At 43.6% G+C, this 27,080-nt stretch overlaps 1 protein-coding gene across 1 annotated transcript in view; it reads right to left on the bottom strand.

Annotated features, from left to right (window-relative positions):
* neurl1aa (neuralized E3 ubiquitin protein ligase 1Aa) overlaps nt 1-6,654 on the bottom strand; it is a 54,860-nt gene extending 48,206 nt beyond the window's left edge. The window contains exon 1 of the mRNA XM_034082818.1: nt 6,412-6,654. Coding sequence (XP_033938709.1) covers nt 6,412-6,445 — 34 coding nt within the window. The 5' untranslated portion in view covers nt 6,446-6,654. The remainder of the gene's footprint in view (nt 1-6,411) is intronic.
* Between the last annotated feature and the right edge of the window lie 20,426 nt (nt 6,655-27,080).

Raw genomic sequence — 27,080 nt, 5'->3', positions numbered from 1 at the left:
TCAATGACTCTCAAAGCGCTTTACAAATACACATTACACATACAGATCATACATGTAATGGTCATCTACTGTGGACAATACCCACAGGAGCAAATTCGGGTGAAGTGTCTTGCCCAAGGACACACCGGCCTGACGCAGTGGGGCGGGAGCGGGTTTCGAACTGGAGTTCCCCAGCACCCCCTTGATCTGATGATCAAACGCACAGATCACTGCGCCACCCGTCCCCACATGTCCATTTATGAATGAGTTATAACATTCAGGCTGACCTAATACATATTTTTCACATGAAATGCAAAGTAATATGCAACAGAGCCAAGCAAAACCTGTTATTCACACATGAAGAAAATCAGGACTGAAAATAATAACTATTTAGTATGACTGATACACATATTTAAACTTAAAAGCTTTTCTCAGACATAAATGAAAGACTTGGTAAGACAAACTGGTACTCAGACTGGAAAGGCTTTGTGTATATCCTTGAACAAGCGTCCAAGCAGTCCATCGGGGTGAGCAGAGCCGAGCCAAGATGACCATTCAAGAACCTTGAGGTGTTCCTCCAACAAACTCTCTGCACGGTTTCCTCTCAGTCTACGGACATGTCCTTTGACGGTCGACCAAGCTCTTTCATTATGTTGGGTATGACTGCCAGCCTGGGGGTTCACAAACCACCAGAGGCCTGTACTATGAAGCCGGATTTTCGCTTAGCGGGCTAACTTCAGGGAAAAATCTGGGTTTTCGATCATACGACGCTGGTTCACTTCTTAGCGGGCTAGATCTCCATGGTAACTTATGCTGAACGGCTAACCAGGGGCCTATACTACGAATCTAGTTCAACCTGGATATGTTTTGGGTTATCCGGTTGACTTAATCCAAAACAAACCCGCTCTTGCTAAACTGTCCTACGACGCTGGCTATCAACTCGGTCGCTCAAGCCAGCCGTGTCCTATCTAGTTAGGTGCGCGTTTACATAAAATGGGTGGTATCTGGAGCATTCGACCAATCACAAACATGGAGAGGCGTACTGACAGCGCAGCGTCATACTTCCTGAATGAAAGGTCAACGATAATATTAGTCAAATATGAAGAAGTTAAACTTTAAACATTCATGACTTAAACACTTCATCCAGGATAAAAGCCACATAGCTGCACCTGCAAGGTGAATACAGCTGGTAAGTCGAAGTAAGCTAGTGCCAATATAAGGCTTAGTCATCTTGCCAAATAGTGAGCCTGTGTTGATGCATGAAAACTATGTTAGAACTGGTTTATAAATGGTTCTTAATGATAAATAAAGTGTTTACAACCTAATTAATAACCTAATTATAAACCCTTTATGAATCCTTTATGAGGGTAGTCTTATTGTAAAGTGGTACCGTCTTAGTTGTACTATACTTCAACAGCTCTAGTAAGGTTCAAGAACTATATTCCATGAAACGCTCATAGGAAAATATTTGTGATGGTTCTCAATGAGAGTTTTTCCAGGTCTTACATTACATTAGATTGATATAGTGTTATGAACAGTAAAAAAAACCAGTCTTTTTTACCTTAAATGAACATCTTTTTCTTGTTTCTTATCCTGTGTTATCAATATTTCACATCGCGATGACATGGTAGTGTAAGGTGAGACAGCGCAGATGATGAATTCTGGCTGACGTCACCCGTTACGGATCATTAGTGTTCCGGCTGTTTGCGCGTTCTCTTCACGAGCAGGATTACACAACCGTGATCCATAAGTTCACACAAAACAGACATAAAGTGGAGCAAAATGTAATCCAATGATGCTTCCTTGGCAGTGAAAGAGAGCAGGCTGGTGGAGAGACGTAATGATATGCAAGGTGTATTGACTGACAGCAGGCAGGATGCTATTCAGTACTGGCTGCAAGTCATGAGGGCGCTGCCTTGAAGGTGACCTGTCATGAGGATGAGGATGAAAGGGCTGGTTACCACACACACACACACACACACACACACACACACACACACACACACACACACACACACACACACCACACACACACACACACACACACACACACACACACACACACACACACACACACACACATGCTTGGCTTTAACAATAGGGTTAGGGTTGGCTCACATAGAGGTTGGGCGCAGAGCCTTTCGGGGAAAACAGTTAGAAATGTTCTCTGGTTACCTCCCCTGCTAGCTTGCCTCATACTGTACACCTATCATCTGATGTGGTTGGGGCAATCAATGTCAAAGCTTAAATAATTTGAACTTGAAGCACAGCATTTTGCACACATAAACTGCTTTCACATGATTCCCAAGGCATCTCATCACCACCGCTAAGCTAAAGGCGGACTCGTGTCGGTGTGATGACGTTTAGTAATTTATTTAGTCCCTTGTTAGAAACCGCAGTTTATATGAATAATAGAAGCTTCGGACAAAAACATGAACATCTCTCAGGCTTGTTTTAACCACAGACCATTTGCAGGCTTCTGACAACAAACACAGTCAACAAAATGTTGGCTTGGTAAAATCTTTTATTCATGCTTTAAGTCATGTATGGGTTTTAGGACTCATTCCTGCTCCAATCTAGCAGTGTGCACTGAGGTGAAAGTTTAAATAATTTGAGAAATGTATTTCAAAAAGTATTTTCAATGTTGGTTAGCATTCAATAACCTGAGGCCATATCCCATGACTAGACTGCAGTTGTGTCTTGATTCTAGGAATTTAGAAAATGATACTTTATTATGTGGCATCTCTTCAGCTCAGTCGAGCTTTGCATTTGAATAGTGAATCCAATTCACATCAAGCGAGCCAGACGCTCCATCCAATCAGCCTGTGCAGCTCAGACACTGGCCCACATTCAGTCAATCTGGAGTAGAGAAGTGGAGCTCCCACATACTCGGCACACTCTATTATGCAACCATTTCAAAAAACAGTGTTCGGATGCGCTCTACTGCTTTTCACCTAAACAAAACAACCTCTGGAGGTGCGACTTTAGGAAGCAATATCTGTTCCTCAGTAAGTCACACTTTTCTACATGTAAACACTGTGTACTGTACATACTAACAGCACGGACAGTTTTCTGGAAAATAGATTTCACTTTAGGTAGCTTAGGTATCCGTTGACGGGTTTAAATATAATACGAGTTTCTTAAATTAGCTTTCTTCTCTGTTTTTCAGTGGTTTCTGTGAATGGCTTACCATAGCAACGATTGTACTTAAATATCAAATTCAGTTAAACACCATTTTTGAAACCCTTTCCATTCACAACTGAATGTGAATCAGCAGCGATTATCCAACAGCTTTTGAACAGATCATTCTATTTGGTGGTTTAAAGCGGGCAGCAGCGCTATGTTTATTTCTAACTAGCCATAGTTGTGAATGGCTGACTGTTGATACGGATGCTTCATACCCAGTTATATCACTCTGGAAGAACAAATCAGGTCAGATTTGTCTGTTTGATAATCACTTCACTCGGTATATTACTAAAAACACTAAGAAACTACATATCTTTTGTTATGATTTCATAAGAACAAAAGCTCCAGTCAAGATTTAGCAGGCATGCTATATTTTATTTAACTAGGAATGCAGTAAGTATAAGTATCTATTCTAATATCATACTCCTTTAAGTTAAAAGTCAATTTCCTAATCCTTAAACTGCGTCAAATAACTTTCCCAATAAGTGATGTAATAATCGGGACTAAGCACAGATGTTTGGTTCAAAATATGTTGCAATAATAACTTATAATAACCACTTGCTAGCCAAATAATCAATGAAAATTGAGGTACAGATTAAGTTCAGGGCAATATCATTATCATGTGACACCGGGGACAACAGATGGTCCAGAAAATGTTTACAAGAATACACTACACAGGTGCTGGCTAAGCTTAAAATAGGGCAAGTAAGTGATTGTTTTCAAAGCAGCCATTTTGGTTTGCCATAGCAGGGCAAGAAGAAGGTCTAATTCAAAACGTTAATTAACCAGACCATTGAGACATAAAAGGAATTGGTATGCAACAGCTCTGTCATGGATGTCTGGCACGTAAACAAAAGGGAGGAACCACAGATAAACAACATCGCCAAATTTAGATAATGGCAATCAGTTGCAAAGGCAAACTGTAAAACGTGATGGTAGAGGCGTTCTCGTTTTGCAAGGTGATTGTGATGCAACCCATTCCATCAGAACTGGGCGGCAAGGAAACAGCTCAAAGTTTACGTTTATTTATACACTGAAACAGGCAGGGGAGTAACCATTTGAAATGTTTATGATCTGGAAAAGTGGATTACCTACCGCATGTACACTGGTACAGAACTAGCTCAGACTGCGGTCTCAGAAATAGGTGGACCAGATAGACTATAAACTGTAGTTCACTAATGTTATGCAAAAAAACAACTATTAAATACCCTTACACTTCATAACAAATCATACCACTATTATGCTGAAATCAATATTAGCTCTTAGAGATCCAGGAAGTAAATATTTGCATATTAATGCATATTGTGTTTGAATTTCCATGAGGTGTTAAACCTTCCTACTAAGGAGAAGGGGCTCTAGCTTCCTCTTCCTGCTGTCTTAGTCTGACCCTCTTTAGCTAATTGGATTAATCTTGGGGCTTTAATTAGAACGATAAGGTGGTCAACACCGGAACAGGCTGTAGGAACAGGGACTTACTGTAACTCCCATAGGTTCACTTATTTATATTGAGACAACACATTCCTATCATCACATGTTATATAACAATAGCCATTAATTCAGAAGTATAGAATTATCATTGCTTATCTCGTGGACTGCTATTACACTCTTATAATAGGCAGACTTTTACTTTTATCCATGGCTGTTGGGTAATGAAGAATACATGGCCCTGCCTGCATTACTATTCCTAAGGGTCACAACAACAGCATTTAGTAAAACCACAGATACTTTCTGTCGTGATAATGATTTAGATCATGGTTTTTGATTGTTTTAAACGTTGCATTTCATGTGTACATTCACAAATTCAGTGGTTTTGTTTGCGTGGATGAATAATGACAAACGATAAGTAACCTTTGTTGCAAGGATGTAACGTTAGCATATTAGACCGACTATTTTAATCTCGTTTTTTCTGTAATGTATTGTTTGTTGCATCAGAATGCATTAGCACAACATTCAGCCCCCTGAAGATCATGTGCTGTGCGTTATTGTTGTTCACTAGTGTTGCAAATAACTTCTTGCGTGGTGTTTAAAACGAGTATAATAGTTGGCCTCACCCTCCATCTCTGCTTTTAGTGTATAACATATCATGATGGATATTGGTTTTTTGTACAAGACACACAAAGTTTGAAGCTAGTCTATAGTTTGCCCAAGAACCGCGACAGAAGCTTTACTTTTGACTAACACAGTTTATTTACTATAGCCACCAAGTCCCTGGAAGCTCTCCAATACATGTTCTAGAGAATGTTGCATCCCACCTGCTTGGCCTAGCTAATAACAATATGTATCACAAGGTTAAGCCAATTTCAAGCTAATGCAAATGGCTTGAAGCAGTGTACCTGCCTGTTTCTTGCTGTTTTGAATCGTTATGGTTTATTGCACTGACTGTAAGTCGCATTGGCTAAAAGCATCAGCTAAATGAAATGTTATGTAGGCTATTCCACAAAAACCCTGAAGACCATTTGTCATTATCAAACAAATCAAACACTATCCCACTTCTAGACTAAATCAAACTATCAAATACTATTGTTTTGAAAGCTACAATTCATCACGTTGCCTCAATCTTTATGTCACGGTAGAGGATAATGTAGAAGCAAATCAGTACATTGATTTCCTAAAGCCCAGCTGTGTCTCTTTATTAATGAGGGGAATCCACAACACAGAGGAGGTAAACCCTGAACACTTTCCATCCCTCACTGAAACTCACTTCAGCCCACACAATGTAAACAGTTTACAACAGTTTAATATGAGACATACATAGCATGTCCTTGTAAAAGACCTGGGAGGTGGTGACATTAATCAAAAGTGAACACAGCCAGATATTATGGGAAAGGGTTTTCCCTAATTTCCAATTATAGAACTTGATATGTAACAGAAAGAAGATTTTTGTAACCTAAAGTGAAAACAAATATGATACAGAAAAGAGTGCATATCATTCAACAGAATACTGACTAATGGGATCAAACTTTTGTTACTTTAAAACATTTTTTTAAATTGAACTGTAACCGTGTGTATGTAGATGTTTAAAGCTGCGCGTCTGGAGCCCCCTATTCTAATTAGGCTACCGGAGTGACGTAACTGTGAGCGAAGAATAGGCTGTAGCAGCTCTGTGGTACCTGATAACAGCCAGTGCTGTGAGGATAGCGTGAATAAAACACAATTTACAACCGAACGACCGTACCTGGATGTAACAACACAGGTTCAAATATAATACGGACGCAAAATATAAAGCCACAAATATTGATTTCTTACCGTAAAAGGCATTTCGCGTTATCTGGCCACCCATTGCTTTATTCCTGTAGAGTCGGTTTATCGCCTGTATGGATTATTCGGATGCTCCCGTTGCACGCTCTCTGTGCGCTCGTGACATGATTGCACTTTCGCGTCCAAAAGCAGCCTCCTCGCGCTCCTGTCCTCCGAACAGATGCAAACACCGGAGACAGAGACCCGCACCTCCTCCTTGTTGTGAGCGCAGGGCCACATCCGTGAAGGCAGCAGGCAACTACCCCGCCCCCCCCCCCATTCACTGAGCGCTTTCTCCGTCTCGGATCCCACTCACTCACACTGTCATTTACATAAAAGGTGGAGACTGATGGAGCGCGTTTAACGCAGTCACTGCCGCCGCACGGAGCTGCCACTGCTGGGCTATTTCTGGAGGTGTGGGGGTGACCAGGGAGAACATGTTATTCTACAGCAGAGATGAACTGAATTCAGGGTTGGGAGGGGTCATGTAATTGATATTATATTTGTAAGTTAATGTAATGTAATTATTAACCTTACTTACATTTACCTATTTTTTGTAATATACATATATATTTATTTTTTTGTGGGAAATCTTTACTTACATTTTTTATAATGATAAGATCTTTTTTTATTTACTTTAATTGTGTCCTTTCATTGCACATTCTAACTTTTTGGTTTCACACATTATTTGTATATAGTTTTTTTTATTTCATTCTGAATCTGATAATAAATGAAATGCAACTTGATTACTTTCCGTTACTTACGGAGTAACCTGCAAGTATTACATGTAATCCTTGTAGGTCATAACAAGCAATTACATGAATACATGAAACCGTGGAGGCAGTAAGTTCCTCCGCAAGTTAAAAATGCAGACTGACTGAATGAGCCTAAACTGGATCACTCTGAAACTGATGGTGATGGCCATTGGCCAGCAATCAAAACGGGACAATTCCGACTATATTCAGTAAAATGAGTGGTCTTTTGGCTAAAACCCTAGCAGTCAAGAACACGACATTCCCCCCCCCCAACAAAAAAACGATTTTACGAAGAAAAGAAAAAAAAGGTAAGATAGAGCACAATAAACAGGAAGGCTTCTTCAAAACTTGGAAAAATAAAGGAGCTACAAGCTAAGCGTGGCTCCAGAAGCACCGTAGAGCGAGTGGTCACATTCTTTGCTCTCAGCACTCACTCTTTCACCTCTCGTACTTCCTGATGTGCCTCAGGCCCCTGGCAGACAGACTGGGTGACCCCTCAGGAGTCCGGCCTCTGACTTGAGCTGTCATCACGTATCCATGGTGACCTCACGGCCCTCAATCTCAGACACCACATTGTTGACTGTGGCCTGAAGCTAGAGGCTCTTAGAGCATGCAGGGAAGAGCAGCCTGAGCTATATGAACTATTGGCAATGGACAAAAGTATACTTGGTGAAAGTAGTATTGAGATCCTTTTGAGACTCTTGTTAATATTTGTGTTATTCACCCAATCTACAAGGGTCTGGTATGTCCTCATCATTATTGGAATTAAATAGATTAAAGCTATAATAAACTCTACACTACTGTTGTCTCTGTCAACCTCCCGCTCTTGTTACAACATGCAAACTATCTTCAGGCAATTACATTTCTGTATTATACCTTTCAATTTTCTACAACACATATCTACGTGGGTACAATCTTATAGTGTGATGTACAATTTTTTACATTTCTCTGATTTTATCTATATTTATTTTTATAAATCACTCAATCTTTTTTTTAGATCACTATTAATCTATTTAACCACCGTTTACTTAATCTCAATAAAAAGCAATATGTTAAAAATTCACAATTTTTCATTGATACATCAGAAATGATCTCTAGTATATATTCCCTTTTTATTATAAAATAAGTTATGTAATCTCTAAAAGGGCCATTATGCTTTTCAGGGTTTTCCATTTCCTGTGTTTGTTGTAGCCTTTATTTAACCAGGTGAAAATCCCATTGAGATCAACAATCTCTTTTTCAAGAGAGACCTGCAGGTAAACCTGTGATGTGTTATATAGGTGTTGTACGTGTAAATGGTCTGCAAAGGCTAACATCTCTGTGTTCCCTTCAAAGGGAGTTTCTCTCCCACACCCACAGCTGCCTGGGATCCAACATCTCTCCTCTAGTCCATACCCTAGCCAGTCGACCAGGAACTGTCTACATAACCTATGGATTAACCTTCAGCCGCGTTTTTTCTCGTTTTAATGCCATTGAACACGACTTTTGATCAGAATAACAGCTAAGGTGAGCATATCTCCGTGTTTTGCTACCTAAAGCTACTCGTGTGTTGTCCGTATTTGCTTCCCCTGTCACAAGTTGAGATCGCTCAGTGATGATCCTTATATTTCTATAATCTGTGGACTCTCAGGATGTTATCTAAGCTTGTTTGTGCAGATCCAATAAGTATATCGATCGGTATAGCTAGAGTTCTGTGCTAACGGCCTTAATGTTTTTTTGCCCGGGGCTAATTCAGAGGCTCAACGTTAGCTTTGAGGTTTTAAAAAAAAAAAAAAAGATCAGTTAGCTGAGTTTCTTCCCGTTACATGGATATAAAACATTCATAGTTAAATCTTAAGAAGCCCTCAGACACTTTTGCTTGCAGATGTTGTGGTTTCGGCCCCTTCGGCGGGTCCGTGGGATCTAAGAGGTTTTAAGTTCAAACTTTTAGCCAGCTCCCAGTCTAACAAGCTCTCATCAGCCCCAGAATCGATTAATGCATCCTGAGTCACAGTTTTATCATTAAGTTTCATTTGTACCTGAATACATTTTCTAGAAGGAAGGTCGAAGGAAGTCACTCGGCTCACCAGCGTCCTCCTTCCTGCTGATGAGCCTGATCTTTTGCCGAACAGGCTGCCAGAACATGACCCTGCTGGCTGCAATAAAAGCACCGCCGCTCCCGTAGGCGGTGCTGTCGCTCCTTTGGGGTGAGTTTGGCTCTTCCGAGCTGCATCTGTTCCTCTGCGGCGATAGGGGGCGCTGGTCACTCTGGGAAGTCTTGGAACTCCTCCGCCAAGCGTAGTGCGCCCTCTGTAACTCCCGTCTGAACAGTGGAGTGGATACTGCATTCCCTCCTTTCTCCCGATGTCTTTCAGCTAGACGTTGGTCCACCCAGATAGCCATGGCGATGAGCGAGTCCAATTCTTCAGGCAGCTCAAATAGAGCTAACTGATCCTTTATGGCAGGGGTTCTCAAAGTTTTGATGAGTGAGGGCCAATTTAGGTACCCAATATTGGATTGAGGGCCGCCCAAAAAAAAACGGAACACAAAATAATTCAGGTGGCTCAGTTTTACCATTCTTAACCCTCTGGAGTCTAAGGGTATTTTCTCGATTTTTAGATGTTTTCTTAAATCACCTTTTAAATGTATTTCTTCTAACATGGCACCCCATGTGTTACATATCAAAATGTTCAGGACAATCTCTGGTCTTGCTATATATGCATGTTGCTCACCTTAGAGCACTTTTTGATGAGATAAGTAGCTCAAAAGCTTAAAATGTGAAATCAGATTTTTGGAAAATCTTCAAAACTCTTGCACATTTACACATTTACTCATGTGATCGAATTGTTTTGGTGTTTTAGATTTGGTTACCAAAGTCCTAGGATCACAAAAGCAGTGAAATATTTGAATTACACTGTATATAAATGTGTTATTCATGTCTAAAATGAAAAACATAAAATTCAAATTTTGTTTATCACTCTACTTTCACCACAGCAGGGACTGAGATACATTAGGACTGAATAATGACTTCATATTACATACCAAGGTTCATGTGATGTGTACAAATACAAATTGAGCATTCAACCTTTTTTTTCAACCAACAATTTATTATAAATATGTTTTTTTCAACCAACTATTTATATAAATATAAGAAACTGGAAAATCTCACTATTTACAATATTGAACATCAGAACTTTCAACCAACTATTCATTATAAATGTCAAGACAGTGTCAAGGTCTTTGTCTGTCTTCCAAGACAGTGGGTCTGGCTGCTGTGAAGATGGGGGTGATGGTGCATGGGCTGCTGTGTAGGTGGGGTGTACAAGTGCTATACGAGACCTCCACGAGACCTCCTTGCTGGCTGTGGTGGAGCCTTTGTGCTGAGGTGTATCTTGACCTGGTGGCAGCCGCAGATGGAGGCAGCTGTAGTGATGATGGTCTGCTGGTCCTTGGTGGTGATGGATCTGGGCCACAGTAGATCTTGACCTGGGGGCCGGCACAGATGGATGTGCTGGCTGCTGGATAAACGCCGCCTGTGTAGGACAATAATTACAACTAATTTCATTGAAATAAAGTTGCTCAAGCACAAATAACAATGCACACATAAAAATAAAGTTTGGGAGGTTGCAGAAGGACTCACTCACTCACTCACTCACTCACTCACTCACTCACTCACTCACTCACTCACTCACTCACTCACTCACTCACTCACTCACTCACTCACTCACTCACTCACTCACTCACTCACTCACTCACTCACTCACTCACTCACTCACTCACTCACACACACACACACACACACACACACACACACACACACACACACACACACACACACACACACACACCACACACACACACACACACACACACACACACACACACACACACACACACACACACACACACACACACACACACACACACACACACACACACACACACACACACACACACACACACAGGCTACATCTGATTACAAAGTCTCATCTGTACAGGACGGTAAAATAATAACAGGCACACATATAAATAAATCTATGACAAAGTCTCATCTGTACAGAACAGTATGATAAAATAATCGATGGCAAAAACTTGTCACTGTAAATGTCTCCGTTGTGGGACGAATAAATGATTAATTTAATCATCTACACATGTAATCTCACTTTTACACACCAACATAACGTTAACACAGAGTAAACGTTTGCTAATTTTGTCCCAATAAAAAGTTCATGACTATAGATAAAAAATATATATCAATAAACCTATTGTTCATTTTCGCGGTATTCCCCACACATTGCCAGTACACTATTACTGTAATATTTACACTTACCCATGTCCAAATGGATCCTTGTTGTTGTCTTTGTATTCTTCTTCTTCAGAAGAGTCGAAGACTTCAGGTTCTGAGGCTCTATCTTCAGTGCTGCTAGCGAAAACAATCTCTAGCGAAGTCGGCAACTGTAAAGTTTTTTTTAGCCATTTTCTCTCTCTCTCTCTCTCTCTCTCTCTCTCTCTCTCTCTCTCTCTCTCTCTCTCTCTCTCTCTCTCTCTCTCTCCACATAGACGTAAACTGATGGGAGGCACGTGGTTTATGTTTTGTTTACTTGGTGGGTAGGCCCTTAGTAATTTCTCGATGTCCATTGGTCATTTCAGACCATGATGGCTGCCGGCCGAGATTTCCTTGACGGACACACAAATCCACCAATCCCACACAGTGTAAAGTCAAGCGGCTTTGAGCGGCCATATTGGCTGCTGTGCCCTGGTTACAGTCTCACAGGAGATACCGCTGGAAAGCTACTCATTCTAATTCTTACTAGATACAACCACGGAGGATTAAAATATAGCGCATGCATTTCAGCGTGTCACATTAACTATCGCGGGCCGCCAGAAACATTTACGAGGGCCGCGATTGGCCCGCGGGCCGCACTTTGAGAACCCCTGCTTTATGGGATCCGCTAATCCATGCAGGAACGCGTCAAAAAGAGCCGCAGAGTTCCACCCACTCTCCGCTGCCAGGGTCTGGAATTCGATAGCGTAATGAGGCGTGTGGTGCAGTGGGTTGAGCGTTGGTATTCGGATCCCACTGCAGTCAGCATATTGTTGTGTCCCTGGGCAAGACATTTCACCCCAAATTGCTCCTGTGGGGATTGCCCACAGTATTGACTATGTAAGTTGCTTTGGATAAAAGCGTCTAACAAGTGACATGTAATGTAATCTGCTACTCTCCTCTGCCACTGCTTGATGTTCACCAGGGCTCTCGCTGACTCTCTCGCTGACTCTCTCGCTGACTCTCTCTCAAAAATCTTGCTCATGGTATCCATGAATAGCCTTAAAGACTGGCAAACAGGCGAGTCTCGGGCCCATTCTGCTGTTGCCCAGGCTCCCGCTCTTCCCGTTAAGTGAGACAATATGAAAGCAACCTTAGCTTGATCTGTGGGAAATGCTGCGGGCTGGTGTTTGAAATGGAGATCCCACTGTACCAGGAATGGACGACAGTTTCCAGAATCTCCGGAGACTCTGGCGAAGTGAGGCGGAGCCTAGACGATGGCATGCGTACTTGAACGGGGATATCAGCAGACCCGACCTCCGCTGGACCGGAAAACTCTGCTGCAGGAACAGCAGGGTAAGCCACGAGGTGTGTGAGTATGTCTAGCATCTTCTCAGCCAGGTGGTTTATCTCTGTTGACACTGTAGACCGGAAGTTGTGCTGACGGGCATTTAAGTCTTGAACCCCTTGGTAAATAGCTGACAGCTGTCCCTCATGTTGGTGAAGGAGTGTACCCTGCGCCTGCAAGGCTAAGGGATAGTGGATAGGAGAATTCAAAAGGACTTAGGAGAAGAGACTGCGGTACTTTAGAGAATCCGAATGCACTTTCACTATCCGAGGTGTTTATGATGCGCCAGCGGACGTCATTGTGTGCGTCTGCTGCTGTGGGGAAACTATGGAAACCACAGTTTTCTATACAGCGGACGACAACATGGATATTTAATAAGAACGAGGGACTACTGTAAACTCATCTAGAGACTCTGCACCGTGCTCTGATGCTGCTGCTTTGCTTTATGAACGTGGACAACAGAGAAACATATTCTTCATGACCAAAGTTGGAATTGAAATAAAAAAGGAAAGTGAAACTTATGCTCGTCACCCTCTCCCTCCGGTCCACATTAATACAAATGATCCCAATACGTATGATTGTATTAACTAAAGATCTTAAAATCAATACAGATGTATTTATTATAAACGTTAGTCCTTAACATCTATCACTGTGTATATCACCATTCAAACATCTTTTAAAAGTTGAACAAACCCCACACAGCTCAGTAAAGACTGAAATGTTGACTTTATTTGATAACTTCAGTGAAAACTAACGTTCATATTTCTCTTTTTGATTATAATACTGATGAACGTTCAAAACAAAGCACTTTGGCAATTTACCACCTATGTTTTAAAATGCTTAATAAGCACCGTAACTTTCATGATATCATTTCTCCGTCATAATCGGTTGTTTCCGTGAACGGCCGACTGTTGAGTGACGGCAAATGCTGCGGCTGCAAGGCATTGTGGGGCAGCATTTTCGCTTCTCCTGTCGGTTAGGGAGGTCCAGTGGTTCCTAAGCTAAAGGAGGTTATAAAGGAAGTTTGAAACCTCCTTTCCTATCATTCTCATCATTCTAGAGAATTCGAACGGCACTTATCATGGCTGCCACTGAGGGACTTCCGGGTCATTTCACTCCTTTAGGAAGGTTCCTAAGCTAAATGGACTATTCGACTTCAGCCATGGACTCGACGTGGAGACAAGACAAACTGACAAAAGGAGAGAAGGGCTATATATACACACACACAAATATGTTTTCTACAAGTACAACACTTTTTTTTACAAGTACAAAACTATGTTTTACAACTACAAAACTTTTTTTTACAAGCACAAACATTTTTTCTACAAGTACAACACTTTTTTTTCCAACTACAAAACTATGTTTTCCAACTACAACACTTTTTTTTACTAGTACAAAACCTTTTCTTCTCACAGCGGAATATTACTGCTAAAAGTCACGTGACTCACTCACGTTACTTTTGGCAGTAATATTCCGCCGTGGTTGTGCTCATACACACTCACACATGCTCACTCACACATGCTCCAGGCAGCAAGGAGCGCTACTGAGTCCATTTGGACGGCGGGAGGTTGAGCAGAGCAGCCCTTGCCAGTCTGATGACAGGTGTTTCTAGCGATCCAGCGATCTGATACCCGCTATAGAGAACCGCAGTGACGCGTCCTAAAACCCAGAATTAAACTCCTTCCGGTTCGTTCGTCAAAAACGCAATGCAATTTCTCCATAGGATTTTGGGAAATAGCTCGAAATAAGGTCTGTGGTTGACACACATTTAAGAGAAGGATCACGTTTTGTTCAGTCGGATCATTTCTACCCTACTTTTATAATTTTTTAATCATAAATCTAGTCGCCAGAAGCAAAATGCTAACGTTATGCTATAAACGAACTACAGCAGGGTCGCTGCTTCAACGTCACGCCAACTTAAGATCCATATTCAAACATACAGATTCTAAATGGTACAAGTTAAAGCATTTGATTGAACAGTTTGCAGGAGGCAGGTACTTGCTTTCAAGCAGAACAGGGCAAACAAACTTAGCGGGAGTGTTTTACGTGTTCGGTGTAATGACGTAAAACGGCCTGGACAACTTCTGTAGTCCTATTCAGCCACTTGTTAACAACCATCGTTTTTCGGACACGTAAACTCTTCAAAAATCACCAGTGGGGTCACTGCTGATGTATTTAATGTAGTAGAACAAAACGTGATCCGTCTCTTCAATTTGTGTCAAACACAGACCTTATTTGGAGCTATTTTCCAAAATCCTATGGAGAAATTGCATTGCTTGTTGTCGAAGGAACCGGACGTGGTAAAAATGCTAACTTACTTCCGGGTTTTAGGACGCCTCACTGCGGTTCTCTATAAAAGAGCGAAATAATGCATTTAGAGAATTAAAGAAAAACATGACACAAAATAATGTTATAGAGTATCAAAGGAAAAGGACAGCTGTTCGAAGGACAATAAAATATACAAAAAAGAGAACATGGAGAGAATTTGATTCTACCATTGACAGAGGAGTAAACTTAGGTGATGTCTGGTCCATGTTTAACACACTAGAACCGCCAGAGGTTGCAGTATACCTAAAACAACCAACGGGTCAAGACCCGCTATTGATTTTCAAGGTACAATGTTCTTTTATTTATCATACAGAACAGTGAGTTTTGATGAGAGGGATGAAACTTATACCAATAGGATCTGTGGACTCTCAGCTTTTCATATGATATAGTTTGTGCAGATAGCATGAAATATACAAATATCGCTACCAGTGCTGATTCAAACGCTTGGTGTTAGATTTGTGGTTTGTTTACGTACAAATCTCTCTATCTCTAAAAAGCAGTCATTAAGAAAAAAGGGATGGAGATCTGGCAGAAAAGGTGGGAGAAAGACCAGAAAGGCAAAGAGTATCACAAAGTTCAAAAGACAATTACTATTAATATTTATAAAGAAAGAAACAGAAGGGAGGAAATCATGATAGCTAGACTCAGAATAAATCACACAGCATTGAATGGTACTCTGTATGTCATGGGGGAAAGTAACAGTGACAAGTGTAAGAACTGTGGAGTTAAAGAACATGTGGAACATATCTTGTTACATTGTGACATCTATAAATGTCATAGTCTGCTCCATCATTCACCAGTAGTTTTCCATTCACCTGTCTCACCTGTTTTCCACACCCACTTGTTAACTCACTCTCTTTCTCTTCAGCACCCATTAGCTTCTGCCAGTATTTAAACCCGCACCTTACACACACTCTTTGCCAGATTGTACTTTGCCTCATGCTTGTCTCTCCCGCGTTCAACACTAGATTGCCTACCTGGTTCCGACCCTACCTGTCCCCGACCTGCCTGCTCTGCCTGTTTCCTGATCCTGCCTGTCCCTCGACTATCCTGCCTGGCCTGTTATCCGACCCTGCCTGTATCCACGCTGACCGCCTCGCTTACTCCCTGACCCTCTGCCTGTCCCTGACTCACCTTCTGCCCGCTGTCCTCCGGTGCGTTATACTGCCCGGTTGGTATTCCTCCGATCCAGTGGAATCTCCAATAAAGTATATTACCAATTCTCCTTGGTTTCTCGAGTGCTGCATTTGAGTTCTCCTTAAGATTGTGACAGAACAATCTGGCCAGAACATGGACCCAGCGCACTTCTCTTCACCAAGAGACCGTTTCGAGAGAGTTGAGGACGCTCTCCAGAGGCAGGAAGCCTCGATAGCCATCCTGGCCACCGAGGCTCATCATGCTACATCTTCACAGGACCAGACGCTAACCTATTTAGCTGCACAGCTACAGCAGCTAACGGCTACGGTGCAGCAGCTAGTGGCAGGAGTGGCCACTCCAGCACCTCTTCCTATGCCGTCGACACCCGCTTCTGCATCACCTCTGATGGGATTTACCCCGGAGCCTCGGGTGGGAACTCCGGAGCGCTACGCCGGGGAACCGGAGGGCTGCAGCCCGTTTCTTACGAACTGTTCTATCCTGTTTGCACTGCAGCCACACACTTTCGCTTCTGAAGCTGCTCGTGTGGCGTTCACGGTCAATCATTTGACTGGGAAAGCCCGACTGTGGGGCACAGCGGAATGGGAGTAACAAACACCCGCCTGCTCTTCGTTCCCCGCTTTTTCTGCGGAGCTGCGCAAGGTGTTTGGACCCGTGTCTGTGGGTCCAGACGCTGCAGGTGGACTATTGAACCTGAGCCAGGGTAATGGATCTATAGTGGATTATGCCATTGAGTTTCGCACCCGGAGCCGCCTCAGCAACTGGAATTCTGCAGCCCAGTGTGACGCCTATCTGCGTGGGTTGGCGGATTACATTAAAGACGAGCTGGTGTCGTTTGATCTGCCCAATTCACTGGATGGGTTGATTGAACTGACTTCCCGCATGGATCGGCGCATCCAGACACGGAGACGGGAGCGACGATCGGCGGAAGTTCAACATGCCTGGGCGCCCCGACGTCCGAGTTTGGCTGCGACTCCTCACCTCACTCAAGAGCCGCAACCAGGGGGGGATGAGCCCATGCAAGTGGGTCGCACCAACCTCACTTTGGAGGAACGTGAGCATCGCAGACGTCGTAACCTGTGTCTCTACTGCGGCCGGGCCAGTCATTTTGTTTCTCACTGCCCGGTAAAAGGCAAGGCTCAGCAGTAATGGGGAACATACTGGTGAGCCAAACCCCTGGATTTGTTCCCACTCAGAGACCATTGAGCCACGCCAGGTTGCTATTACCGGATAGCTCTCAGGCTCTTGCAGTTTTTATTGACTCTGGTTCGGACGCGAGTATTATGGATGAAGAGCTTATGCTGCAGTTGGGAATAGACCGGGTTCCCTTATCTCGCCCAGTTCCAGCCAACACCTTAGACGGTCACCTGCTGGGGACAGTGACTCATCAGACTGTACCCGTTCACATGCTCCTGTCTGGGAACCATCACGAGACTATTCAGTTTCATGTTCTCCGGTCTCCACATATCCCGCTTATCCTGGGTTACCCATGGCTCCGCCGCCACAACTCTAACATTGACTGGGAGACGGGAGCCATTTTGGGATGGAGCCCCTCTTGTCATCAGATCTGTCTGAAACAGGCTGCCGCGCCTCAATGCTCGGGGAACCCCAGCCAAGTTCTGGATGTTACAGGAGTTCCACCGGAATATCTGGACTTCAAGGAAGTATTCAGCAAATCGAGGGCTACTTCCCTACCACCACACCGGCCCTACGACTGTGCCATCGACCTGCATCCCGGCACCAGCCCTCCCAGGGGTCGATTGTACTCCCTGTCTGCTCCGGAAAGAGTTTCCATGGAGACTTATATCAATGACGCTCTGGCGGCTGGGATTATTCGCCCGTCCTCATCACCTGCTGGCGCAGGGTTCTTCTTTGTAGAGAAGAAAGACAAGACCCTAAGGCCCTGTATCGACTTTCGGGGTCTTAATGACATTACGATCAATAATCGATACCCACTGCCTCTTATCTCTTCTGCATTTGAATTGTTGCAGGGAGCAACCATATTCACTAAGCTGGACTTGCGTAACGCGTACCACTTGGTACGTATTCGCGAGGGGGATGAGTGGAAGACAGCCTTCAACACCACCTCGGGGCACTACGAGTACCTAGTCATGCCTTTTGGGCTTACCAACGCCCCTGCAGTATTCCAGGCGTTGGTAAATGACGTGCTCCGAGACATGTTGGACCGACACGTGTTTGTTTACTTGGATGACATCCTTATCTTTTCCAAGACGCTGAAAGAACACGTGCACCACGTCCAGGCGGTTCTCAGGAGATTGCTCGAGAACTCGCTGTTTGTTAAAACGGAGAAGTGCGAGTTTCACACATCCTCTGTCTCTTTTCTGGGATACATCGTGGGACAAGGGAGCATCGAGATGGATCCTTCCAAGGTGGATGCAGTCACTTCCTGGCCGGTTCCAGATTCCCGGAAGCGGCTACAACAGTTCCTCGGGTTCGCCAACTTCTACCGGAGGTTCATTCGTGGATACAGTGCCTTGGCCGCTCCTCTCACAGCCCTGACCTCCTCTAAGGTTATGTTCCAGTGGTCCTCCTCGGCTGAGGAGGCATTCCAGAACCTTAAGGCCAGGTTCACCTTCGCCCCCATCCTCCGAGTACCCGATCCTGTAAGACAGTTTGTTTTGATGGTGGATGCTTCTGATATGGGGGTGGGAGCCATCCTGTCTCAGCGAGCAATGGACAGCCAAAAACTCCATCCCTGTGCTTTCTTTTCAAAGCGTTTGACTCCAGCGGAAAGAAATTATGATGTGGGAAACCGGGAGCTGCTAGCAGTGAAGAAGGCTCTGGAGGAGTGGCGTCACTGGCTCGAGGGGACCAGTCAACCTTTCCTGGTGTGGACCGACCACAAGAATTTGGAGTACATCCAGTCGGCCCACAGACTGAATTCCCGACAGGCTAGATGGGCCCTTTTCTTCACTCGGTTCAATTTCTCCCTCTCCTACCGTCCTGGTTCTCGGAACATTAAGGCTGGCGCTCTTTCTCGTCAGTTTGGAGAGGGAGGTAACATTCCCAGGGGCTTGGACACCATCCTTCCGACTTCTCAGCTCGTCGCCGCCCTCATCTGGGAGGTGGAGGAGAGGGTCAAGGTCGCCCAGCAGGACCAGCCGGTACCCAGTGCCTGTCCTCCAAACCGCCTGTTCGTTCCGCAGACGTTGAGGTCTGATGTTCTCCAGTTGGCTCATAACTCCAGACTCACCTGCCATCCTGGGATCCAACGCACATGGGAGGTAGTCCAGCAAAGGTTCTGGTGGGCAACACTTAAGGAGGACACCAGGGAATTTGTTAATACCTGCCCCGTTTGCAATCAGAACAAGTCTTCTCACCAAGCTCCTGCTGGTCTCCTACGACCTCTGCCTATCCCTCATCGCCCCTGGTCTCACATTTCTCTGGACTTTGTTACTGGTCTGCCACCGTCCAACGGACACACTGCCATCTTGACGGTGGTAGACCGATTCAGTAAGATGGCTCATTTTGTGCCGATACCCAAGCTCCCCTCAGCTAAAGAGACGTCGGAGCTGGTCCTGCTCCATGTGTTCCGGCTCCATGGGCTGCCTACTGATGTGGTTTCCGATCGTGGTCCTCAATTTACCTCGGTGTTCTGGAGGGAATTCTGCATGCTCCTTGGGGCCACGGTCAGTCTGTCATCCGGTTTCCATCCGCAATCCAACGGTCAGACAGAAAGAAAGAACCAGGAGATGGAGACGACCTTACGCTGTATAGTCTCCAAGAACCCAGCGGCCTGGGCTAAACAGCTGCTCTGGGTCGAGTACGCCCACAACACTCTGGTCAGTTCGGCCACCAAGCTGTCCCCATTTCAGTGTGCTTACGGGCTTCAACCCCCTCTGTTTCCGGCCCTGGAGAGGGAGGTTACCTGTCCGTCCGTCCAGGCTTTCATCCGTCGTTGTCGACGGACCTGGAATCAAGCCCGGAGAACTCTCGTCTGTTCAGCCAACCGGTACGCCTCCTCTGCCAACCGCCGACGTTCCGAAGCACCTGTCTACCAGGTGGGCCAAAAGGTATGGCTTTCCTCCCGGGATATTCCTTTACGGGTGGATTCGAAGAAACTTGCACCTAAATTCATTGGACCGTTTGAGATTGTCAGAATAATCAATCCTGCAGCAGTAAGGCTAAGACTGCCTCGGACTCTGCGGATCCATCCCACTTTCCATGTTTCCAGGATCAAACCTGTCCGAGAGAGTGCCTTGGTTCCTGCGATCCCTCCCCCACCACCCCCCCGGATGATTGACGGCGGGCCTACGTACACTCTCCGACGACTTCTTCGTTCCTGTCGCAGAGGAAGAGGAGTCCAGTACCTGGTGGACTGGAAGGGTTACAGCCCTGAGGAGAGGTCTTGGGTTCCAGCTCGTCATGTGTTGGACCCCCGGCTCATCAGGGAGTTCCATCGGCGTAATCCCGAGCAACCATCTAAGACCGTCACGTCGAAGGGCAGAGACACAGGGAGAGTCTCTCCTCTTACCGTCAGCTCTACAGAGGAGGACAGCGAGGGGCAGGCTTCTGATGAGGATGCAGATTCCCACAGAGGGCAGGAGAGGGAGGCCGAAGGAAATTTTTCAGATGAGTATTAATCCCACCTCCCACCCTCCTCTGTAGATTAGCATTTAGGGACGTCAGGAGCCGTCCATTAAGGGGGGGGGGTTCTGTCATAGTCTGCTCCATCATTCACCAGTAGTTTTCCATTCACCTGTCTCACCTGTTTTCCACACCCACTCGTTAACTCACTCTCTTTCTCTTCTGCACCCATTAGCTTCTGCCAGTATTTAAACCCGCACCTTACACACACTCTTTGCCAGATTGTACTTTGCCTCATGCTTGTCTCTCCCGCGTTCAACACTAGATTGCCTACCCGGTTCCGACCCTGCCTGTCCCCGACCTGCCTGCTCTGCTTGTTTCCTGATCCTGCCTGTCCCTCGACTATCCTGCCTGGCCTGTTATCCGACCCTGCCTGTATCCACGCTGACCGCCTCGCTTACTCCCTGACCCTCTGCCTGTCCCTGACTCACCTTCTGCCCGCTGTCCTCCGGTGCGTTATACTGCCCGGTTGGTATTCCTCCGATCCAGTGGAATCTCCAATAAAGTATATTACCAATTCTCCTTGGTTTCTTGAGTGCTGCATTTGGGTTCTCCTTAAGATTGTGACAATAAAGCTGAAAGAGAAAAACTAAAGGATAAAGTTATAGAGGCAGAGAGGGAGTGGAATTTGGTTGGTATTATGGGAACAGAAGGAGAGGGAGTAAGAGCTACCATGAAAGGCACTGTTTACCTTTCTGAGGGAAACTGGGGTAGGACAAATAATTTAACATTTTTGTTTTATTTATTTTATATTTTTTGTTGATTTATTTATCTTTTGATTAGATCATAGATATATACCTCCATGAGTTAAGACAGTGGTTCCCAAACTTTTTCTGTCAGGCCCCCCCTTTGGAGAACAAAAAAAGTCGAGCCCCCCCAATACAAGTCAGGCTCAGTGGTGGCGCCAGAGGTTTATTTTGGGGGTGCTTGACGTTTCATAGAGGGTGCTCAAACATTAATGTACCGGTCGCTACAGTGGAATTTTCTACTGCTACAATCCCCACGCATATACACAACGTACCCGCAACTGTTACAATGAAGGCTCGATAATCAGCTCACAGCATATAGGTTGTAAGCAGGGGTAAAGTGCTATTTTTATAGGTGGTGTGTGGACCTCACGTCCGGGGGCAAGCTCCACATTTCCATTCATCCATCCATCCATCCATCTTCTCCCGCTTATCCGTGGTCGGGTCGCGGGGGTAGCAGTTCCAGCAGAGAGCTCCAAACTTTCTTTTCCCTGGCGACATCAACCAGCTCTGACTGGGGGATCCCAAGGCGCTCCCAGGCCAGCGAAGAGATATAATCCCTCCACCTGGTCCTAGGTCAACCTGATCTCACCAGAATGCGTGACTCCACCACGACTCCTTAACACCGCATTGCGTGGTGGACTCACGAACTTTGTTACATTTACGTGTCTGCACCACGCAAACAACCCCAATGTAAAGTGAATGAGGCTCTTTTGTCGTGGTGCACACACGCATTTCTACAACGTCCTGCAGTGAGCTTTTATTCTATAAAACGTTTTTAAAATCTACTTTATAGCTTGTAGTAACTCGCGGGAGGCTTCTTTTATTTTATTTGTATTCATAATAATTTTTATTTTTCGTCAGAATGTATTATGGTGCATTATTTACGATTTTTTGTTCTCAAAAAACAGTGCATTGTGTGTAATACAACTGTGATTTTTATTAAATTAGTTAGTTTTTAAGGAAGGCCAGAGCTTCAGCTGTGTCCAATAGATTGTTCCCTATTTAAAGTTTTTTAAAAGAACATTATATTCATTTGATCATGTCCCCTTTATTGTATTACGGAGAGCAATGTGAGCGTCCATTCACATTGGATAACGGAGGATTTTACACCCGGAAGTAAGTAGGTATTCCCCTTACTGCCGATTGATTTTACAGTGCTATCTGCATTACTCATCAACTCAAAAACACCAGATTATCCTTGTTGATTACACAACATTGATTGGCTTAAGTTGTGTACAATGCTTTTGTAATTTTCCCCTTCGATTCGGAGAAACAAAATGTGTTCAGTTTAGGATGGCCGAAGACACTACACTACCCAGAATCCTCAGCTAGCGTTTGGGACTACACCATGTGCTTTGCTTGACAAACCCGTGGTTTGTCCTCAAGCTCTGTGATTGGATGTTGGAGTGGCAGTGCTCGAAGTTTACGCTGAGCGACAAACATAATTTTGAAATGGAATGAAACCCATCGACGGCACACTATTCAAAACAGGAATCGAACGTCTCCTACCCCCACCCCCCTTAGGTCACAGGCTCCTCCAACAGTGCAACACAATAAAACAGATACACAGAAAAAATAGTGCAAGTTAATACAAAAAGAAAAATAGTACAAAGTGAAATAGTGCAATAAGAGTCTATACAAGGGATTGGAATATGATATATTAGACAAATCATTTCTAAGTAGCAGCCAGATTAATGCTATGGATGTTATTTCAAAGTACAGGTGTTTAATAGTCTTATGGCCTGTGGGATGAAACTGTCCCTGAGTCTGGTGGGTTTAGTCCGGATGTAAGATAAAATAAGATAAGATAAGATGGTACTTTATTGATCCCAATTTGGGACATTGTTTTTGTTGCAGCAGCATGAAAGACAAGGCATTTTATAATAAAACAAAACCACAAATAAACAAGAATAGAAAAAAAAGAAAATAGAAAATATACGTGTTGAAATAGAAAATATACATGTAGATATTATATAAGCAAATATACATATTCAAAAATATATGACAATGGAATATGGAATATCAAATATTGAACAGATTATATATGTGTAAAATGTACAGCAAGGTTGTATTACAAGAGAAACTATGGAGCAGAGAGTTCTCTTCCAGCCAGAGGTGATTTATTGTACAGAGTTATTGCAGTGGGCAGGAATGTGTTCCTGTATCGGTCCTTGTGACAGCGGAGCTGCAGCAGTCTGTTGGAGAAGGAGCTCCGTTGACTGTCCAGCAGCTGGTGGAGAGGATGGGTGGGTTATCCATCATGGACAACAGCCTGTTCAGTGTCCTCCTCTCCACCACAGCTTCAAAGGGGTCCAGCTTGATGCCGATGACAAACCCAGCTTTCCTGATCAGTTTATCGATCCTGCTGGTGTCACCGGCTCTGATGCTGCCCCCCCCCCCCCAGCAGACCGCAGCAAAGAAGAGTGCACTGGCCACAACAGACTAGAAGATCTCCAGCATCTTGCTGCACACGTGGAAGGATCTCAGCTTCCTCAGAAAATAGAGTCTGCTCATCCCCTTCTTGTACACAGCGTCAGTGTTGATCCTCCAGTTCAGCCCATAAGTGCACTCCCAGGTACTATAGTCCTCCACAACAGCCACATCCTCTCCTAGAATGCGGCTGTTGTGCCAGACGGCAGCAGACAGAACAGTTTGTGGCTGGGGTGATGGGGGTCTTTTATAATCCTGAGGGCTTTCTTTAAGGTTAACCAGGTATTTTTACTCCACTACCTTTATTTTAGTTACATTACAGATTCTGATTAATGATGTGAAATATAAACAACCCTTAAATCAGACTTTAGTTACACCTGAGTCAAATACAGGGAAGGTGATTGTCAAGTGCCAACAATCAGGAGAGATATTTGATTGGAGGACTGGCTTATCTAAAGCCAGTTGAGTTGCACTTGAAATGTTTTTGCTCTATGAAACCTGATGTACTTTATGATTCTGTTTTCTTCAAGCTTGTATTTTGTTGGTCGAATGCACTTATTGTAAGTCGCTTTGGATAAAAGCGTCAGCTAAATGCAATGTAATGTAATGATTGTTGGTGCTTGAAAAGAGAAAATATTTATCTGCAGATCCCTATAAAGTATATACATTACTCATTATTCTCTACAAATAGTTAATTAAAAACGGTATATAATTGCTATTTTGGACATCCCTTTTCAAGATTTCAATATTACTCTAAACGTGTAATAACGTGCTTTAACCAGTAGGAGGTATAGGTTAAATACATAGGTTAAAAAGCTGTCAAGTTTACAGTGTTAACAAAATAAAATATACTGCTGTTTCTGGTTTAGTTTACGACGGATATATTCTGTTATTGTTTTGATATTTGTAACAAAAAAGCGATGGAAAAACCCCACAGCAACACAGAAAAGATGGTCTTAACATGAGTAGTTAATAAAAAACAATAATATCAAAACAAATTATTGCTACTAACTTTATTGTGAAATTAAAACAGAACGGTAAAAGAATAGTTTCTGGTCTATTTTGAGGCCAGATCTCTGTAGATAAATAAAGAACTACGACCGATGTGTAATATTTACAATGCATTCATGTGATGACTTTCAAAGAGTAAAGCAAGCACGGCTGAATAAAGTATGATTTATCTTTTACGAAACGTTTTTTTTCATATGGAATGCAGTTGGAGGTCAACCAATCACAGAGCTTGAGGCAACGCGGAACAATAGCTGAGGATTCTGGGTAGTGTAGTGTCTCCGGCCATCCTAAACTGAACAAATAATATTTGTTTCTCCAAATCGAAGGGGGAAATTACAAAAGCATTGCACACAATTTAAACCAACCAATGTTGTGTAATCAACAAGGATAATCTGGTGTTTTTGAGTTGATGAGTAATGCAGATATCACTGTAAAATCAATCGACAGTAAGGAGAATACCTACTTCCGGGGTAAAATCCTCCGTTATCCAATGGGAATGGATGCTCACATTGCTCTCCGTAATACAATAAAGGGGACATGATCAAATCGGAATATAATGTGCTTTTAAAAAACGTTAACTAAAGGGAACAATCTATTTGACACAGCTGAAGCGCTGGCCTTCCTTAAAAACTAACTAATTTAATAAAAATCACAGTTGTATTACACACAATGCACTGTTTTTTGAGAACAACAATTCGTAACTAATGCACCATAATACATTCTGACGAAAAATAAAAATTATTATGAATACAAATAAAATAAAAGAAGCCTCCCGTGAGTTACTACGAGCTATAAAGTAGATTTTAAAAACGTTTTATAGAATAAAAGCTCACTGCAGAACCAGAGCCATTTAATAGAAGAGTTACGACATCTCCGTTCACTGCAATGGACCACTTTTTTACAGCAATGGCGGATCGTGGAGCCTCTCAATCGTTCCCCGGAAGTTAGCGCCAAGGCTGGCAGAGCTGTGGAGTTGCAGCATAAATGACCGTTCGTGATGGACTTTTAAAGGTAAGAAGAAGTTTAAAGATTTATATTGCGGATATTATCAGTACATCTGATTCAAAGGAACATGTGTATTAAAGGATGTCAGTGGATTATCCCTAAATTAGTAGATTTAGGGAACGTTTACAGATAACAGATTAAGCTAGCATACTGAAGCAAGTTAGCAACACACGTTGAACAGCCTTTCAATTGTAAATTCCGTTCTCTTAATGTCATTTCGTCCAACATGTTGAATTAGAGAAGAGGGGCTTCTAAACGGGATTGTATGCGGGGGTGGAGGGAGTTAAAAATTAGATAAATATAACTTTGGTGCGTGTAAGAGTGAGTGTTTTTAGCAGAGCCATATTGTGTCCTTGTGATTATGTTGATTATTACCTGTCTGTATAATGTTGCAGCTCAGCTGATTTTGGATTGATGGCAAAGGGAGAGGGACTTAAGTGAGAGTGAAAACACAAGGTATGTTTAATACTACTGTTTTATATAAGTAAACACCTTATCTCCCCAAGGCATTTCCCATCCAATAGGTGTGCTGTGTGTGTATAACCCTTTCTCCTGTCTGTTACTCCCTCTTTCAGCACAAGAACCAGAGCGGGATTCAATGGAGCCTGAATACCTGCACTGAGACCCTCACCCTGCACCCTTAGTCTCAACTCTCAGTGTTTTTCAAGCCTTTCCCTGTTTTTTTGTATTAAACAAAACATTAAGCTTTCCCAATGGTGTGGTTTTTGTTTGGTGAAAAAGTGCAAATGCAGTGTCTGTATATAATTACATCACATATTTTGTTGCTGTTGGTCGTGAAATTGCTCCTGCTGACTTGAGCCAGCCATTTTTTCCTCCGCTCTGTGTCAGTGGGGAAGCCGTACATTCGTACCCCTTTCTCGGAGGGATTTGAGCATCCCCAGGCAGCACAGCAAACCATGGTGGCGACTAGGAGGCAGCACAGCAAACCAGGACAACACGGAGGAAAAGGCACCGACAAACTGCATGATATGCTATTCAATGTTTATTGAATTCCATGTATTTGCAATGGATGTTCCTAAAACAAC

Source organism: Pseudochaenichthys georgianus, chromosome 1 (genome assembly GCF_902827115.2).
Source record: "Pseudochaenichthys georgianus chromosome 1, fPseGeo1.2, whole genome shotgun sequence".
Lineage (NCBI taxonomy): Eukaryota > Metazoa > Chordata > Actinopteri > Perciformes > Channichthyidae > Pseudochaenichthys > Pseudochaenichthys georgianus.
The sequence above is the reverse complement of the archived record's forward strand: the minus strand, read 5'-3'. Positions and strand labels throughout refer to the sequence as shown.